This window comes from Lethenteron reissneri, unplaced genomic scaffold, assembly GCF_015708825.2.
Source record: "Lethenteron reissneri isolate LAM-NWPU_2019-01 unplaced genomic scaffold, ASM1570882v1 scaffold_1246, whole genome shotgun sequence".
NCBI classification, from domain to species: domain Eukaryota; kingdom Metazoa; phylum Chordata; class Hyperoartia; order Petromyzontiformes; family Petromyzontidae; genus Lethenteron; species Lethenteron reissneri.
The window spans coordinates 10001-27959 of NW_026890944.1; the positions used below are offsets into that span (position 1 = coordinate 10001).

At 51.0% G+C, this 17959-nt stretch overlaps 3 protein-coding genes across 4 annotated transcripts in view; 2 read left to right on the forward strand and 1 right to left on the reverse strand.

Annotated features, from left to right (window-relative positions):
* Positions 1–526, forward strand: part of LOC133361821 (anti-apoptotic protein NR13-like) — a 5069-nt gene extending 4543 nt beyond the window's left edge. Inside the window, exon 2 of the mRNA XM_061580814.1 lies at positions 1–526. This exon is cut by the window's left edge and continues 484 nt beyond it. The gene's annotated coding sequence lies outside the window, so the exon portion shown is untranslated.
* A 901-nt stretch (positions 527–1427) lies between these two features.
* On the reverse strand, positions 1428–9657 carry LOC133361820 (uncharacterized). Of its 2 annotated transcripts, none has more exons than XM_061580813.1 (4): positions 8956–9657; positions 7353–7395; positions 5709–5815; positions 1428–3099 (listed from the first exon to the last, which is right to left on the reverse strand). In XM_061580813.1, the coding sequence occupies exons 1-4, from the start codon at positions 9169–9171 to the stop codon at positions 2851–2853; spliced, it is 615 nt and encodes a 204-aa protein (XP_061436797.1). In that variant the 5' UTR covers positions 9172–9657; the 3' UTR covers positions 1428–2850. The 2 variants fall into 2 exon arrangements, with proteins under 2 accessions (XP_061436797.1, XP_061436796.1); XM_061580812.1 differs by having other exon boundaries at positions 5709–5868.
* Positions 9658–16003: 6346 nt separating this feature from the next.
* On the forward strand, positions 16004–17830 carry LOC133361818 (zinc finger protein 239-like). Its single transcript, XM_061580810.1, has 3 exons — positions 16004–16008; positions 16864–16946; positions 17163–17830. The coding sequence occupies exons 1-3, from the start codon at positions 16004–16006 to the stop codon at positions 17828–17830; spliced, it is 756 nt and encodes a 251-aa protein (XP_061436794.1).
* Positions 17831–17959: the final 129 nt, after the last annotated feature.

Sequence of the window (17959 nt, forward strand, 5' to 3'; positions counted from 1 at the left end):
ACAATAGTCGTGGGGTACGTGTTGCTGTGTGCGTTTACACAATTTGACTTGAAGTCTTCCCGCAGAAATCTGCTTACACAGAAACAAAACATACAGCCAAGGAATTGTGGTGACGTGTTGTTTTAAATTGTCTGAATTTTTGTAAAACACTTTTAAGTCACAACATCAGACAGTAGTTTTGATCGTTGATGAATAATGTTTGTGTGTTTAGCGTTACCGACATAAAGTGCGTGCAAGTAAGTCGTGATTTTTAAACGTAATCTTCACTTATCATGGAACACAAATCTGAGTAGTAGTAGTATCATGGCAAGGAGCTGTGTGAACATATAGCTGGATACTCGCAGTCACCTCAACAACAAGTCATTCTCATGGTCTGAGAAAAGGATTATTTGAAACTCTTTCGGGAAAAAACAAGTATTACATAAATAATATAGATAATAGAAATAAGAGAATTGTTGAAAAATAATTATTTTATTTTATTATAATGTCTAAGCCACGCAGGAAAACATTGAAATTGATCAATAACGGTGAGTGTTGACCGAGACTGAGTGATTGATGTGAAGCTATCTGCAATAAATGTGACACGTTGAGTCTCTTAAAACATCTGCGCCGTTCTCTCGCCGCCGTGCTGCAGGAACAATGTTCCTGCAGTTTTGTTGCTTTTGTTTAGATCACGTTGTTTCACGTGACACCCGTAGTGAGTCCAACTGGGTCACAGACGCAGTGGGAGCAACGCTGTTCACCAACTCAACTCAACACGAGCTGCACTTGGGGCTGTTGAACGCCCATCTACCCCACGCTACGCAGAGGTCGCAACCGGGTACCCGATACCCGTACTCTACCCGATACCCGTACCCTACCTGATACCCTACCTGATACCCGTACCCTACCTGATACCCTACCCGATACCCGTACCCTACCCGATACCCGTACTCTACCCGATACTCGTACCCTACCCGATACCATACCCGATACCCGTACCCTACCCGATACCCGTACTCTACCCGATACCCGATGCCCGTACCCTACCCGATACCCGTACCCTACCCGATACCCGTACCCTACCCGATAGCCAGCTACCCGTACCCGACCGGGTAAGGGTAGCCGGGTACCCGTTTGCGACCCTGGTGCGGCCGGGTACGGGTAGGCCGTGAGTCACTGGTGAGTCACCGTTTGTCACTCATTTCGTGTGACGATGTGTGACGAGGGGGGGGGGGTCAGACATGTGTGACGATGTGTGACGAAGGGGGGGGGGGGGTCAGACATTTGTGACGATGTGTGACGAGGGGGGGGGGTCAGACATGTGTGACGATGTGTGACGAGGGGGGGGGGGGAGGAATGTGACGTCACATCAAAATGCGCGACTTCAAATAAATACGGACGACACGTTCTACTTAACTAAACAGACTTTTTATTAAATGTTTTCTCCTACAACATCAGAGTGCAGCGCCACACTGAATACGCACCACAATGACAATCGTTTAAAGCGATTTGAAGCATGTTTTGTTTAGGGGGGGCGGACTTTTTGTGACGCCGTGTGACAAAGTGGGGGGGGAGTGGGGGTCAAAAATCTTCCAAAATCTCGTGACGTCATTTATGGCGTCTCATCGCAGGCGAACATCGCGAACACTTTGGGTTCAACGACGGAGCTGGAGTCACCGAGAGGTGAGGTCACAATCCGCTTCGACTGTTTCTCTTGCTGTACATCTCACAGCCAATCAAGTGGAATGTCCAATGCAACCAACCAGGGGAAGGTGACACATCTGATGGTTGTTGTGGAGTCACTGGCCGACACCATCAACGCAGCAAACTAGAGAACCCGTTTCCTCCTCCACCCACCCACGCGTTAGTGCCTCAACCCCGCAACGCACGAGCCACTAGCGGCAAAGTCGACCCTCTGTGAACAACACAACGAGGTGAGTGTGACTGAGCACCTCACAACGCGTCACTAGCGGCAAAGTCGACCCTCTGAACAACACAACAAGGTGAGTGAGACCGAGCACCTCACAACGCGTCACTAGCGGCAAAGTCGACCCTCTGTGAACAACACAACAAGGTGAGTGAGACCGAGCACCTCACAACGCGTCACTAGCGGCAAAGTCGACCCTCTGTCAACAACACAACAAGGTGAGTGAGACCGTGCACCTCACAACGCGCCACTAGCGACAAAGTCGACCCTCTGTCACAACACAACAAGGTGAGTGAGACTGTGCACCTCACAACGCGTCACTAGCGACAAAGTCGACCCTCTGTGAACAACACAACAAGGTGAGTGAGACCGTGCACCTCACAACGCGTCACTAGCGACAAAGTCGACCCTCTGTGAACAACACAACAAGGTGAGTGAGACCGAGCACCTCACAACGCGTCACTAGCGACAAAGTCGACCCTCTGTGAACAACACAACGAGGTGAGTGTGAGCCTGTGCACCTCACAACGCGCCACTAGTGACAAAGTCGACCCTCTGTGAACAACACAACAAGGTGAGTGAGACCGTGCACCTCACAACGCGTCACTAGCGGCAAAGTCGACCCTCTGTGAACAACACAACAAGGTGAGTGAGACCGTGCACCTCACAACGCGTCACTAGCGGCAAAGTCGACCCTCTGTGAACAACACAACGAGGTGAGTGTGAGACTGTGCACCTCACAACGCGCCACTAGTGACAAAGTCGACCCTCTGTGAACAACACAACAAGGTGAGTGAGACCGTGCACCTCACAACGCGTCACTAGCGGCAAAGTCGACCCTCTGTGAACAACACAACGAGGTGAGTGTGAGACCGTGCACCTCACAACGCGTCACTAGCGACAAAGCAGAAGACGGTGAGGGGAGCGCGAGAGCCGCCCGGCTAGCGGAGTGCAGCGTCGTGGGAGCGAGTCCGTGTAGCTGGCCCCGAGCCCCGAGCCCCACCCCCCCTAGGGCCCCCCGAGGGGGTGGCGCTGGCTGCTGCCGGCGCTGCGGCTGCTTGTTCCACCAGGCGGGGACGGTGCGGCTCCTCAAGCGTCGGACGCAGCGACTCTGTGGGCGGCGCGAAGCTGCCCTTCGCAAGCACCGCCTCCGGGCGCGGCGGACTCGGCACGTCGGAGCTAAAGTAGTTCTAGACACACAGAGACACGTAGATTAGCGCGCTGGGCTACGTGAGGAGCTAAAGTAGTTCTACACACACAGAGACACGTAGAGTAGCGCGCTGGGCTACGTGAGGAGCTAAAGTAGTTCTACACACACAGAGACACGTAGAGTAGCGCGCTGGGCTACGTGAGGAGCTAAAGTAGTTCTACACACACAGAGACACGTAGATTAGTGCGGTGGGCTACACACAGAGACACGTAGATTAGCGCGCTGGGCTACGTGAGGAGCTAAAGTAGTTCTACACACACAGAGACACGTAGATTAGCACGGTGGGTGAGGTGACCGACACACACAGACAGAGACTCGCACAGAGACACGTAGAGTAGCACGGTGGGTGACGGTGATCGACACGCACACAGAGACTCGCACAGAGACACGTAGACGAGCTGGTGGGTGACGGTGATCGACACACACACAGAGACTTGCACAGAGACACGTAGATGAACTGGTGGGTGACGGTGATCGACACACACACAGAGACTCGCACAGAGACACGTAGATGAGCTGGTCGGTGACGGTGATCGACACGCACACAGAGACTCGCACAGAGACACGTAGAGTAGCACGGTGGGTGACGGTGATCGACACGCACACAGAGACTCGCACAGAGACACGTAGATGAGCCGGTGGGTGACGGTGATCGACACACGCACACAGAGACTCGCACAGAGACACGTAGAGTAGCACGGTGGGTGACGGTGATCGACACGCACACACAGAGACTTGCACAGAGACACGTAGAGTAGCACGGTGGGTGACGGTGATCGACACGCACACAGAGACTCGCACAGAGATACGTAGATGAGCTGGTGGGTGACGGTGATCGACACACACACAGAGACTCGCACAGAGACACGTAGAGTAGCACGGTGGGTGACGGTGATCGACACGCACACAGAGACTCGCACAGAGATACGTAGATGAGCTGGTGGGTGACGGTGATCGACACGCACACAGAGACTCGCACAGAGACACGTAGATGAGCTGGTGGGTGACGGTGATCGACACGCACACAGAGACTCGCACAGAGACACGTAGATGAGCTGGTGGGTGACGGTGATCGACACACACACAGAGACTTGCACAGAGACACGTAGATGAGCTGGTGGGTGACGGTGATCGACACACACACAGAGACTTGCACAGAGACGCGTAGATGAGCTGGTGGGTGACGGTGACCGACACACACACACAGAGACTTGCACAGAGACACGTAGATGAGCTCGGTGGGTGACGGTGAGCGACACACACACACAGAGACTCGCACAGAGACACGTAGAGTAGCACGGTGGGTGACGGTGATCGACACACACACACAGAGACTCGCACAGAGACACGTAGATGAGCCGGTGGGTGACGGTGATCGACACGCACACAGAGACTCGCACAGAGACACGTAGATGAGCCGGTGGGTGAGGTGACCGACACACACAGATAGAGACTCGCACAGAGACACGTAGATGAGCCGGTGGGTGACGGTGACCGACACACACACGCAGAGACTCGCACAGAGACACGTAGATGAGCTGGTGGGTGACGGTGATCGACACACACACACAGAGACTCGCACAGAGACACGTAGATGAGCTCGGTGGGTGACGGTGATCGACACACACACACAGAGACTCGCACAGAGACACGTAGATGAGCTGGTGGGTGACGGTGACCGACACACACACAGAGACTCGCACAGAGACACGTAGATGAGCACGGTGGGTGACGGTGATCGACACGCACACAGAGACTCGCACAGAGACGCGTAGATGAGCTGGTGGGTGACGGTGATCGACACACACACAGAGACTTGCACAGAGACGCGTAGATGAGCTGGTGGGTGACGGTGATCGACACACGCACACAGAGACTCGCACAAAGACACGTAGATGACCACGGTGGGTGACGGTGATCGACACACGCACACAGACTCGCACAGAGACACGTAGATGAGCTGGTGGGTGACGGTGATCGACACGCACACACAGAGACTCGCACAGAGACACGTAGAGTAGCACGGTGGGTGACGGTGATCGACACGCACACAGAGACTCGCACAGAGACACGTAGATGAGCTGGTGGGTGACGGTGATCGACACACACACAGAGACTCGCACAGAGACGCGTAGACGAGCTGGTGGGTGACGGTGACCGACACACACACACAGAGACTCGCACAGAGACACGTAGATGAGCTGGTGGGTGACGGTGACCGACACACACACAGAGACTCGCACAGAGACGCGTAGATGAGCTGGTGGGTGACGGTGATCGACACGCACACACAGAGACTCGCACAGAGACACGTAGATGAGCTGGTGGGTGACGGTGACCGACACACACACAGAGACTCGCACAGAGACGCGTAGACGAGCTGGTGGGTGACGGTGATCGACACGCACACAGAGACTCGCACAGAGACACGTAGATTAGCACGGTGGGTGACAGTGATCGACACGCGCACAGAGACTCGCACAGAGACACGTAGATGAGCTGGTGGGTGACGGTGATCGACACACACACACAGACTCGCACAGAGACGCGTAGATGAGCTGGCGCCCGTCGCTGGAGGCGTTGGCTCACCCCGCGTGGACGTCCGGGCTGGTAGCGGCCGCCACGCCGGCGCTGCGTCCGTGACGCCGCGGCGAGGGGGGCGGCAAGCGGCGCCGGCAAGACCGCCGCCGGGAAGCCTGTCCGGAGCACGCTCCGTGCCGTGAGGACGGTCGGTCGGGGAAGGGGAAAGCTGAACCGTGACACGCGTGTGTGTGTACGTGTGTGTGTGCACGTGTGTGCGTGTCTGTGTGTGTGTGCGTGTGCACGTGTGTGTGTGCACGTGTGTGTGTGTGTGCGTGTGTGCGCGTGTGTGTGTGTGTTCACGTGTGTGCGTGTGTGTGCGTGTGTGTGCGTGCGCGCGTGTGTGCGCGTGTGCGTGTGTGTGCGCGTGTGTGCGCGTGTGTGTGTGTGCGCGTGTGTGTGCGCCGCGTGTGTGTGTGCGTGTGTGTGTGCGCGTGTGTGCGCGTGTGTGTGTGCGTGTGTGTGTGCGTGTGTGTGTGTGCGTGTGTGTGTGCGCGTGTGTGCGCGTGTGTATGTGCGTGTGTGTGTGTGCGCGTGTGTGTGTGTGCGCGTGTGTGCGCGTGTGTGTGTGCGTGTGTGTGCGTGTGTGTGTGTGTGCGCGTGTGTGTGTGTGCGCGTGTGTGCGCGTGTGTGTGTGCGTGTGTGTGCGTGTGTGTGTTTGTGCGCGTGTGTGTGTGTGCGCGCGTGTGTGCTGAGCGTCTTTCGCGCCGCCTCAAACACCCGGTCGTTCGTAAGAGTTGCAGGCGGTATTGTATCCATTTAAAGCTTTCGTGACTGCAGAGATTCATCTTCTTGGTTCTTTCGTAGAAGGGAAACCCCCCGCCCACCTCCTACACATTCCACAAGTAGTGACTAATCCCATATCTGTATTTCCCATAAATATGCTAAATTCCTCTTGATATGCAACATGTTTTGTCAAGGCGCCCTTCCCCCTCCAACCCAGCAGCTTAAATATACGCTGCCAAGCCTGGCGGCGTTTCATTCGGACGCTGTCTTTCCGACAGACCTGTTCTTCACCTGAGGACGGCTGCTTGCGTCGTGGCCGAAACGTCGTGAGAATTATTAAATGTTTTATTTTTATTATTTTATTATTTCCCTTCTACGTGACTTTACCGAAAGAACCAATAAGGCGGTATAGTACTATAGTAATAGAATGTGTCGTAACCCTCCACCACCCGACACGGCCAATCAGTAAAAATGTGTCACGTTGACAAAGACAAATAGTTCACTGCTTTAGCCCACCGGTGTGTTCTGGCGAATTGCCCGATGATGCTGGTTGCAATTACCAGCGAAACGTCGTACTCAAATTGTAAATGTTGTGGCTTCAACACACCGGTGGGCTAAAGCAGTGAACTATTTGTCTTTGTCAACGTGACACATTTTTACTGATTGGCCGTGTCGGGTGGTGGAGGGTTACGACACATTTATAAATAAACGCGATCTAAACCCAAAAACGTTGATTATGAATAACATTGGTCGCGAAAGCCTACGTGTTAAACTGAGTAATAGAATCACTGAACGGGAATTGATAGCTTGAAACCGTTTAGCGCGGAGCCCTTGAAAGTGTGAGGCCCGTAGCTGCTACTCGTGCAGCTGCTTGTGCTGCTAGAGAGGGGAGGTGCGAACAAGAATATAAACAACCCGGCACCTTACCGCGCTCGTTCCTGTGCAGCGACATCCGTCTCCTTTGCCGAACCTGAACGAAAACAATTGAACAAACATCTCGTCGGTTACAAATCGCCGGCGTCACGCAGAGTGGACGCGACGGCGAGTTACACGGACAACGATCAAGCGCATTAAAAACATCACGACCTTGTTGTCCATCACTGTGGCTAAGAGATGTTAACTACCTCGCCTGGTACGCAGGAGGTCGTGGGTTCTATCCTGACCCTGACGCCTGCTGTATATTTGGAGTTTGCGTCTCTCATCATCATCACGGTGGCTAGGAGATGTTAACGACCTCGCCTGGTGTACAGGAGGTCGTGGATTCGATCCTGACCCTGACACCTGCTGTATATTTGGAGTTTGCGTCTCTCTCTCATCATCATCACGGTGGCTAGGAGATGTTAACTACCTCGCCTGGTACGCAGGAGGTCGTGGGTTCGATCCCGACCCTAACGATGCCTGCTGTATATTTGGAGTTTGCGTCTCTCTCATCATCATCACGGTGGCTAGGAGATGCTAACTACCTCGCCTGGTACGCAGGAGGTTGTGGGTTCGATCCTGACCTTGACGCCTGCTGTATATTTGGAGTTTGCGTGTCTTTCTCATCATCATCACGGTGGATAGATGTTAACTACCTCGCCTGGTACGTAGGAGGTCGTGGGTTCGATCCCGACCCTGACGACGCCTGCTGCTGTATATTTGGAGTTTGCGTCTCTCTCTCATCATCATCATCACGGTGGCTAGGAGATGTTAACGACCTCGCCTGGTGTACAGGAGGTCGTGGATTCGATCCTGACCCTGACACCTGCTGTATATTTGGAGTTTGCGTCTCTCTCATCATCATCATCACGGTGGCTAGGAGATGTTAACGACCTCGCCTGGTACGCAGGAGGTCGTGGGTTCGATCCTGACCCTGACGCCTGCTGCTGTATATTTGGAGTTTGCGTCTCTCTCATCATCATCATCACGGTGGCTAGGAGATGTTAACTACCTCGCCTGGTCTACAGGACCCTGACACCCGCTCTATATTTGGAGTTTGTGTCTCTCTCTCTCTCCCCCGATGGCCGTGTGGATTTCTCTCCGGGCCCCGCCTGATGATCCCTCCACATGTGAAATGAAGGTGACCCGTGTTGAACAAGAGTCACTTGGCCAACGTGAACGTCCACACGGCGGCGAGCCCACTCCGGTGACGGGAAGAGAGTCGCTTCTGAAGAGAGACGCGGCTACGTCCGTCGCACCTCGCACGGGCCCCTTTGTACGGTAAGCAACGAGAAATCATTCCAGTTGAATGTCGATGTAAAGCTTTCGTGACTGCAGGGATTCATCTTCTTGGTTCTTTCGGTAAAGTCACCACGTAGAAGGGAGATAATAAAATAATAAAAATAAAACATAATAATATAATTCTCACGACGTTTCGGCCACAACGCAAGCAGCCGCCCTCAGGTGGTTTTAACCTGAGGACGGCTGCTTGCGTTGTGGCCGAAACGTCGTGAGAATTGTTTCATTTTAATTTTATTACTTCCTTTCTACGTGACTTTACCGAAAGAACCAAGAAGATATTCCAGTTGAACACGAGTCGAGAAACACTCACCTTGCGTACAAGCGTCGGGACGTTACCGGGGCCGTCACCGCTGCCGCCGTCACCGTCACTGTCACCGTATCCGTCACCGCCGGTGGCCACCACAGGGCAGGCGGAGGTCTCGGGCAGCGGCCCAGAGGCTTCGAGGCGCGTCTCCTGAGCCGGAGGCGGCGGCACCGCGTAGCGGAGAATTTGGAACATCCTGGGAGGGTCTGAGGCGTGCGACATCGCTGAGCGAGAAATGCGCAACTGTGAGGGGAGAGTGTTGTGAACGCTTTGCAATGGTCCACCCGGACTTTCTGATTTTAAAGATTATTGCTTCATAAGACTCAACACTGCACCATAGACTCAACACTGCACCATAGGCTCAACACTGCACCATAGACTCAGCACTGCACCATAGACTCAACACTGCACCATAGACTCAACACTGCACCATAGACTCAGCACTGCACCATAGACTCAGCACTGCACCATAGACTCAACACTCCACCATAGACTCAACACTGCACCATAGACTCAACACTGCACCATAGACTCAACACTGCACCATAGACTCAACACTGCACCATAGACTCAACACTGCACCATAGACTCAACACTGCCCATAGACTCAACACTGCACCATAGACTCAACACTGCACCATAGACTCAACACTGCACCATAGACTCAACACTGCACCATAGACTCAACACTGCCCATAGACTCAACACTGCACCATAGACTCAACACTGCACCATAGACTCACACTGCACCATAGACTCAACACGCACCATAGACTCACACTGCACCATAGACTCAACACTGCCCATAGACTCACACTGCATAGACTCAACACTGCACCATAGACTCAGACACGCACCATAGACGCAACACTGCACCATAGACTCAACACTGCACCATAGACTCAACACTGCACCATAGACTCAACACTGCACCATAGAATCTCAGACACTGCACCATAGACTCAACACTGCACCATAGACTCACACTGCACCATAGACTCAACACTGCACCATAGACTCAACACTGCCCATAGACTCAACACTGCACCATAGGACTCACACTGCCCATAGACTCAACACTGCACCATAGACTCACACGGCCATAGACTCAACACTGCAACCAAATGCAACACCTAGACTCACACTGCACCATAGACTCAACACTGCACCATAGACTCAACACTGGCACCATAGACTCAACACTGCACCATAGACTACACACTGCACCATAGACTCAACACTGCCCATAGACTCAACCTGCACCATAGACTCAACACTGCACCATAGACTCAACACTGCACCATAGACCTCAACACTGCACCTAGACTCAACACTGCACCATAGACCAACACTGCCCATAGACTCAAACACTGCACATAGACCAACACTGCCCATAGACTCAACACTGCACCATAGACTCAACACTGCCCATAACTCAACACTGCACCATAGACTCAACACTGCACCATAGACTCAACACTGCACCATAGACTCAACACTGCACCATAGACTCAACACTGCACCATAGACTCAACACTGCACCATAGACTCAACACTGCCCATAGACTCAACACTGCACCATAGACTCAACACTGCACCATAGACTCAACACTGCACCATAGACTCAACACTGCCATAGACTAAACACTGCACCATAGACTCAACACTGCCCATAGACTCAACACTGCACATGACTCAACACTGACCATAGACTCAACACTGCACCATAGACTCACACTGCACCATAGATCAACACACTGCACCATAGACTCAACACTGCACCATAGACTCAACACTGCCCATAGACTCAACACTGCACCATAGACTCAACACTGCCCATAGACTCAACACTGCACCATAGACTCAACACTGCACCATAAACTCAACACTGCACCATAGACTCAACACTGCACCATAGACTCAACACTGCACCATAGACTCAACACTGCCCATAGACTCAACACTGCACCATAGACTCAACACTGCCCATAGACTCAACACTGCACCATAGACTCAACATGCATAGACTCAACACTGCCCCATAGATCAACATGCCCATAGACTCAACACTGCCCATAGACTCAACACTGCCATAGACTCAACACTGCACCATAGACTCAACACTGCCCATAGACTCAACACTGCCCATAGACTCAGCACTGCACCATAGACTCAACACTGCACCATAGACTCAACACTGCCCATAGACTCAACACTGCCATAGACTCAACACTGCCCATAGACTCAAGCACTGCACCATAGACTCAACACTGCCCATAGATCAACACTGCCCATAGACTCAACACTGCCATAGACTCAGACTACTGCACCATGACTCAACACTGCACCATAGACTCAACACTGCACCATAGACTCAACACTGCACATAGACTCAACACTGCACCATAGACTCAACACTGCCCATGACTAACACCTGACACACCATAACTCAACACTGCACCATAGACTCACACTGCACCATAGACTCAACACTGCACCATAGACTCAACACTGCATAGACTCACAGCACCATAGACTCACACTGCACCATAGACTCAACACTCACCATGACACCCATAGACTCACACTGCACCATAGACTCAACACTGACCATAGACTAACACTGCACATGACTCAACACTGCACCATAGACTCAACACTGCACCATAGACTCAACACTGCACCATTGACTCAACACTGCCAATAGACTCAACACTGCCAATAGACTCAACACTGCACCATAGACTCAACACTGCACCATAGACTCAACACTGCACCATAGACTCAACACTGCACCATAGACTCAACACTGCCCATAGACTCAACACTGCACCATAGACTCAACACTGCCATAGACTCAACACTGCACCATAGACTCAACACTGCACCATAGACTCAACACTGCACCATAGACTCAACACTGCACCATAGACTCAACACTGCACCATAGACTCAACACTGCACCATAGACTCACACTGCACCATAGACTCAACACTGCCCATAGACTCAACACTGCACCCATAGACTCAACACTGCCCATAGACTCAACACTGCCCATAGACTCAACACTGCACATAGACTCAACACTGCCCATAGACTCAACACTGCCCATAGACTCAACACTGCCACATAGACTCAACACTGCACCATAGACCAACACTGCCCATAGACTCAACACTGCACCATAAGACTCAACACTGCCCCATAGACTCAACACTGCACCATAGACTCAACACTGCCCATAGACTCAACACTGCACCATAGAATCAACACTGCACCATAGACTCAACACTGCACCATAGGACTCAAACACTGCCATAGACTCAACACTGCCCCATAGACTCAACACTGCACCATAGACTCAACACTGCACCATAGGACTGCCAACACTGCACCATAGACTCAACACTGCACCATAGACTCAACACTGCCCATTGACCTCACCACTGCACCATAGACTCAACACTGCCACATAGACTCAACACTGCCCATAGACTCAACACTGCACCATAGACTCAACACTGCACCATAGGACTCAACACTGCACCATAGACTCACACTGCACCATAGACTCAACACTGCACCATAGACTCAAGCACTGCACCATAGACTCAAGCACTGCACATAGACTCACACTAGACTCAACACTGCACCATAGACTCAACACTGCCCATAGACTCAACACTGCCCATAGACTCAACACTGCACCATAGACTCAACACTGCACCATAGACTCAACACTGCACCATAGACTCAACACTGCACCATAGACTCAACACTGCACCATAGACTCAACACTGCACCATAGACTCAACACTGCACCATAGACTCAACACTGCACCATAGACTCAACACTGCACCATAGACTCAACACTGCACCATAGACTCAACACTGCACCATAGACTCAACACTGCACCATAGACTCAACACTGCCCATAGACTCAACACTGCACCATAGACTCAACACTGCACCATAGACTCAACACTGCACCATAGACTCAACACTGCACCATAGACTCAACACTGCACCATAGACTCAACACTGCACCATAGACTCAACACTGCCCATAGACTCAACACTGCACCATAGACTCAACACTGCACCATAGACTCAACACTGCACCATAGACTCAACACTGCCCATAGACTCAACACTGCACCATAGACTCAACACTGCACCATAGACTCAACACTGCACCATAGACTCAACACTGCCATAGACTCAACACTGCACCATAGACTCAACACTGCCCATAGACTCAACACTGCACCATAGACTCAACACTGCACCATAGACTCAACACTGCCCATAGACTCAACACTGCACCATAGACTCAACACTGCCATAGACTCAACACTGCACCATAGACTCAACACTGCCCATAGACTCAACACTGCACCATAGACTCACACTGCACCATAGACTCACACTGCACCATAGACTCAAACTGCACATAGACTCAACACTGCACCATAGACTCAACACTGCCCATAGACTCAACACTGCACCATAGACTCAACACTGCACCATAGACTCAACACTGCACCATAGACTCAACACTGCCCATAGACTCAACACTGCCCATAGGCTCAACACTGCACCATAAACTCAACACTGCACCATAGACTCAACACTGCACATGCAAATCATTTATCATCAAAAAACCATGGCAACCGCATCAACAATCCATGGCAACCGCATCAAAAATCCATGGCAACCGCATCAAAAATCCATGGGAACCGCATCAAAAATCCATGGCAACCGCATCAAAAATCCATGGCAACCGCCTTCACCCCCCCCCCCCTCAAATGGGGGCGGGCGAGGGGGAGGAGCCGAAAAGATTTGGCGGGAAACAAACTGCGCGTCACGTGGGAGGGGAAACACCCAAACCTGTTTGTCTCCAAGGCGGGAGGCGATTTTGAGGAAATATGTTAAAGCACAAATTACCAAACTCAACAATAAAACTCCCGATTTATTGGTTCTCTCGGTAAAGTCGCGTAGAAAGGAAGTAATAAACTAATGAAAATTAAACATTATACAATAATTGTATTCTAAATATTTTATTATAATAATAAAGCAATTGTATTGTTTAATTTGTATTATTTCCCTTCTACGTGACTTTACCGACAGAACCAAGAAAATAAAACTCCCATATTGTTGATTTTTTCGGTAAAGTCACGTAGAAGGGAAATGATAAAATACAAATTTAACATAATACAATAATTTAACTATTATAATAAAATTATTTTATTGCTTTATTTTAATTATTTCCTTTCTACGTGGCTTTAAGAATATGAATCTCTGCAGTTTTATTGTTGAAGTACATTAAATACGGAAATATCAAAAGAATATTTTAATGAAAATTTCACCTCAAACGCGATGGCGGAATTTCGAATCCTTCCCGACTCCAGAATCGATGTGCGGCTTATCACCAAATCGATTCTCTCCAATCTGGGACTGCAATAACAAACGATTATAGAATCGATCATCGATTCCCAACGCCCCTTTCTTTTACAGCGGTTGAATCGAGTTGCGTTTTGTTCAAGAATCGAATCGATGACAACGCGGTCTGAGTGGCTAAGCCAATAGAAGCGCTCGCTGCTGGAAGGCGCCGTCCAATCAGAGGCGATGGTGGCTCTAGGTGCACGTAGCCTGGCACCAGCTCCACTGATTATTTGAACCGGTCCCGGGCCTCCCCTAGGTCGCCTCAGCTGGTGTGGTGTGTGAACATCGCCACTGGGGAGACAAAGGCGGCCGGGTAGTAGAGCTAGTAAGATCACGTGAGGAGTTTATACGTCAAGGACGTTATTATATTATATATTTATTTTTTAAAAATTAAGTAATTTTAATGCTTTGTAAATAAAAACAACAATTTGCTAAACCTTGGTCACAATATCTGGACTTGCCTTCATGTAAATCAACGCATAGATTTCTGTTGATATGATTGTGGTTGTACTTTATTAATCCGTAATCTCAAACATTACATACAATAAAGCCAGAAATGGTTAAAAAAAAGTTAAAACAGAGCAATGTAATACAATACACTATTAGACTTTATTGTAAAAAAATATAATTATAAAAAGTCCATCCCATGTGTTGGTGAATTTGTAAATGTTTTAGGCAGGAAATGGCAGGAAATTAGTTTTCAAATTTAGATATTTTTTCTGGGGAGGGGACCCCAGACACCTGGAAAATCTGGCCCCCCCAATGTTGTCTCCATGGCTACGGCCTTGCACTACACTATACACTACACTATACACTACACTATACACTACACTATACACTATACACTACACTATACACTACACTATACACTACTACACACTACACTATACACTACACTATATACTACACTATACACTACACTATACACTACTACACACTACACTATACACTACACTATACACTACACTATACACTACACTATACACTACACTACACTATACACTACACTATACACTACACTATACACTACTACACACTACACTATACACTACTATACACTACACTATACACTACACTATACACTACACTACACTATACACTACACTATACACTACACTATACACTACACTATACACTACTACACACTACACTATACACTACTACACACTACACTATACACTACTATACACTACACTATACACTACTACACTATACACTACACTATACACTACTACACACTACACTACACACTACACTATACACTACACTACACTATACACTACACTATACACTACACTATACACTACCTATGAAAGTCATCTTTCGTCTGTGTGTCTGTCTGCCTGTTTGCGCGGGTACCTTGTGACGTGTTTCACTTACAAACTGTGGGGTTTTACGCATCGAAAAAGTACACAGATACCACACCGTATGCCCCGCGACGGAAAAGCGCTATTCGTATTTCACATCTGTCAAGTTTAAAGTGGTTAAATTAACAATGTATTCCCTTTCATTAGCACAGGGTGGTTCCAGGCCACGCATCTGCGCATGCGCGAGAAAGTCGCCACCGCTGAGGTGAATTCTTCAGTGTGATCGGTGGGGCGGAATTATGAGGTGAATTCTTCAGTGTGATGTCCTCTTCTCCCCAATGTGTGCAGCACTTACTACTATAGGGTCGGTAGCAGAGGTCGCAACCGAGTACCCGATACCCGTACCCTACCCGATACCCGGCTACCCGTACGGGTACGGGTAGCCGTTTGCGACCCTGGTGCGGCCGGGTACGGGTAGACCGTGAGTCATTGGTGAGTAACTGTTTGTCACTCATTTCCCAACGTCTTGTCTCTTCTCACAATTCAAGTTCCTAGAATCAACCCACTGGCGCCTGCAACATGGCTTCATCCCAGAGGTCGCAATCAGGTACCCGATACCCGTACCCTACCCGTACCCGGCCGGGTACGGGTACGGGTACCCGTTTGCGACCTTGGTGCGACCGGGTACGGGTAAGGAATCAAAACCCGTTTGTGACCTCTGGTCGGTAGATACTACTATTATAGTCCTTGGATTATATTATTGTAAAGCAGGTGGGGGGATGGTGGTGGTGGGGGGGTAGCAGCCCAGCCTCAGCCTGCAAAGGTGCCACCTCGGCCAGCTGGGCAATCTAGGCGAGGCTAGGGGCTCTGCACGGGACTAAGCCTCACCACTACACGCTGTGAAGTTAGTACTATTATAGAGTTTGGATAGCTACTACTACAGCCGGTGGATAAACTATACACTACACTATACACTCCACAGTAGTGCCGTACTGCGTAATGAATTGGCACGGTCTGTTCCTGTTGTACTAAACCTTACTAAATGGCTGTGTCGGGTGGTGGCGGGTTTAACGACGGCGCAACATTTATATATTTATTATTTATCTATTTGGTTGTCTACGTTCATTGTCGTTGTTTTTCTTTGCATTCCCCCCGCCAGATTCGTCAAGCAAGAAATGGAAGATAATGCAGCGCTTGGGAAGCGGCCAGACTCTACGGAGAGCCTGCAAGACATCGATGCTGGTGAGCACGGTGGCACCACGGTGTATAGCAGACGTTGACTACCTCGCCTGGTATACAGGAGGTCGTGGGTTCGATCTCTCATCATCATCACGGTGGCTATGAGACGTTGACTACCTCGCCTGGTATACAGGAGGTCCTGGGTTCGATCCCGACCCTGACGCCTGTTGTACAATGCTCCCACCACACCGTCCTCCCCGCCCGTCCGTACCTTTGCAGGAGACAAGAAGACAGCAAGCACCGCCGGTGACAGGCGGCACGCGTGCGGCTTTCCCCACTTCGAGACGCACACGGGCGAGAAGCAGTACGTGTACGCCGAGTGCGGCAAGGGCTTTGCGCACGACTTCAACTTGAACCTGCGAGTGAGGTCGCACACGAACGAGAGGCCGTACGTTTGCGAGGAGTACGGGAAGGGCTCCGCGCAGGCCTGCAACTTGAACCTGCGAGTGAGGTCGCACACGAACGAGAGGCCGTACGTTTGCGAGGAGTACGGGAAGGGCTCCGCGCAGGCCTGCAACTTGAACCTGCGAGTGAGGTCGCACACGGACGAGAGGTCGTACGTTTGCGAGGAGTACGGGAAGGGCTCCGCGCAGGCCTGCAACTTGAACCTGCGAGTGAGGTCGCACACGGACGAGAGGCCGTACGTTTGCGAGGATTGCGGGAAGAGTTTTCCCGGCTGCTCCGACATGAAGAGGCACGCCAGGACGCACGCGGGCGAGAGAACGTACGTGTGCGACGAGTGCGGGCAGGGGTTCACGCAGGTGGACAGCTTGCACGTGCACGCAAGGAAGCACACGGGGGAGAGGCCGTACGTGTGCGCAGTGTGCGGCAACGGGTTTGCTTTGCGTCGCCACCTTCAGCGGCATTCGGTGACTCACGGGGAGTGAGTCTAGCTAGGGAGGGGGTCTAACCGAATACGTTTGGTGGTGCACACTGGGAGGCACGCACGCGGCCGTGAGAGGCTGTGAGCTCGGGGGGGCGTCGGGAATTATTTCAAGAAACAAATCTACACTACT

Excerpts from the sequence above, each read along its gene's own strand:
- LOC133361820 (XM_061580812.1), bottom strand. The coding sequence starts at position 9,171 with ATGTCGCACGCCTCAGACCCTCCCAGGATGTTCCAAATTCTCCGCTAC. Across the intron at positions 7,396-8,955 it reads TCCCGACGCTTGTACGCAAG|GTTCGGCAAAGGAGACGGAT; the intron begins GTGAGTGTTTCT and ends GTTTTCGTTCAG. Across the intron at positions 5,869-7,352 it reads GCTGCACAGGAACGAGCGCG|CTTTCCCCTTCCCCGACCGA; the intron begins GTAAGGTGCCGG and ends GTCACGGTTCAG.
- LOC133361818 (XM_061580810.1), top strand. Across the intron at positions 16,947-17,162 it reads CCTGCAAGACATCGATGCTG|GAGACAAGAAGACAGCAAGC; the intron begins GTGAGCACGGTG and ends GTACCTTTGCAG.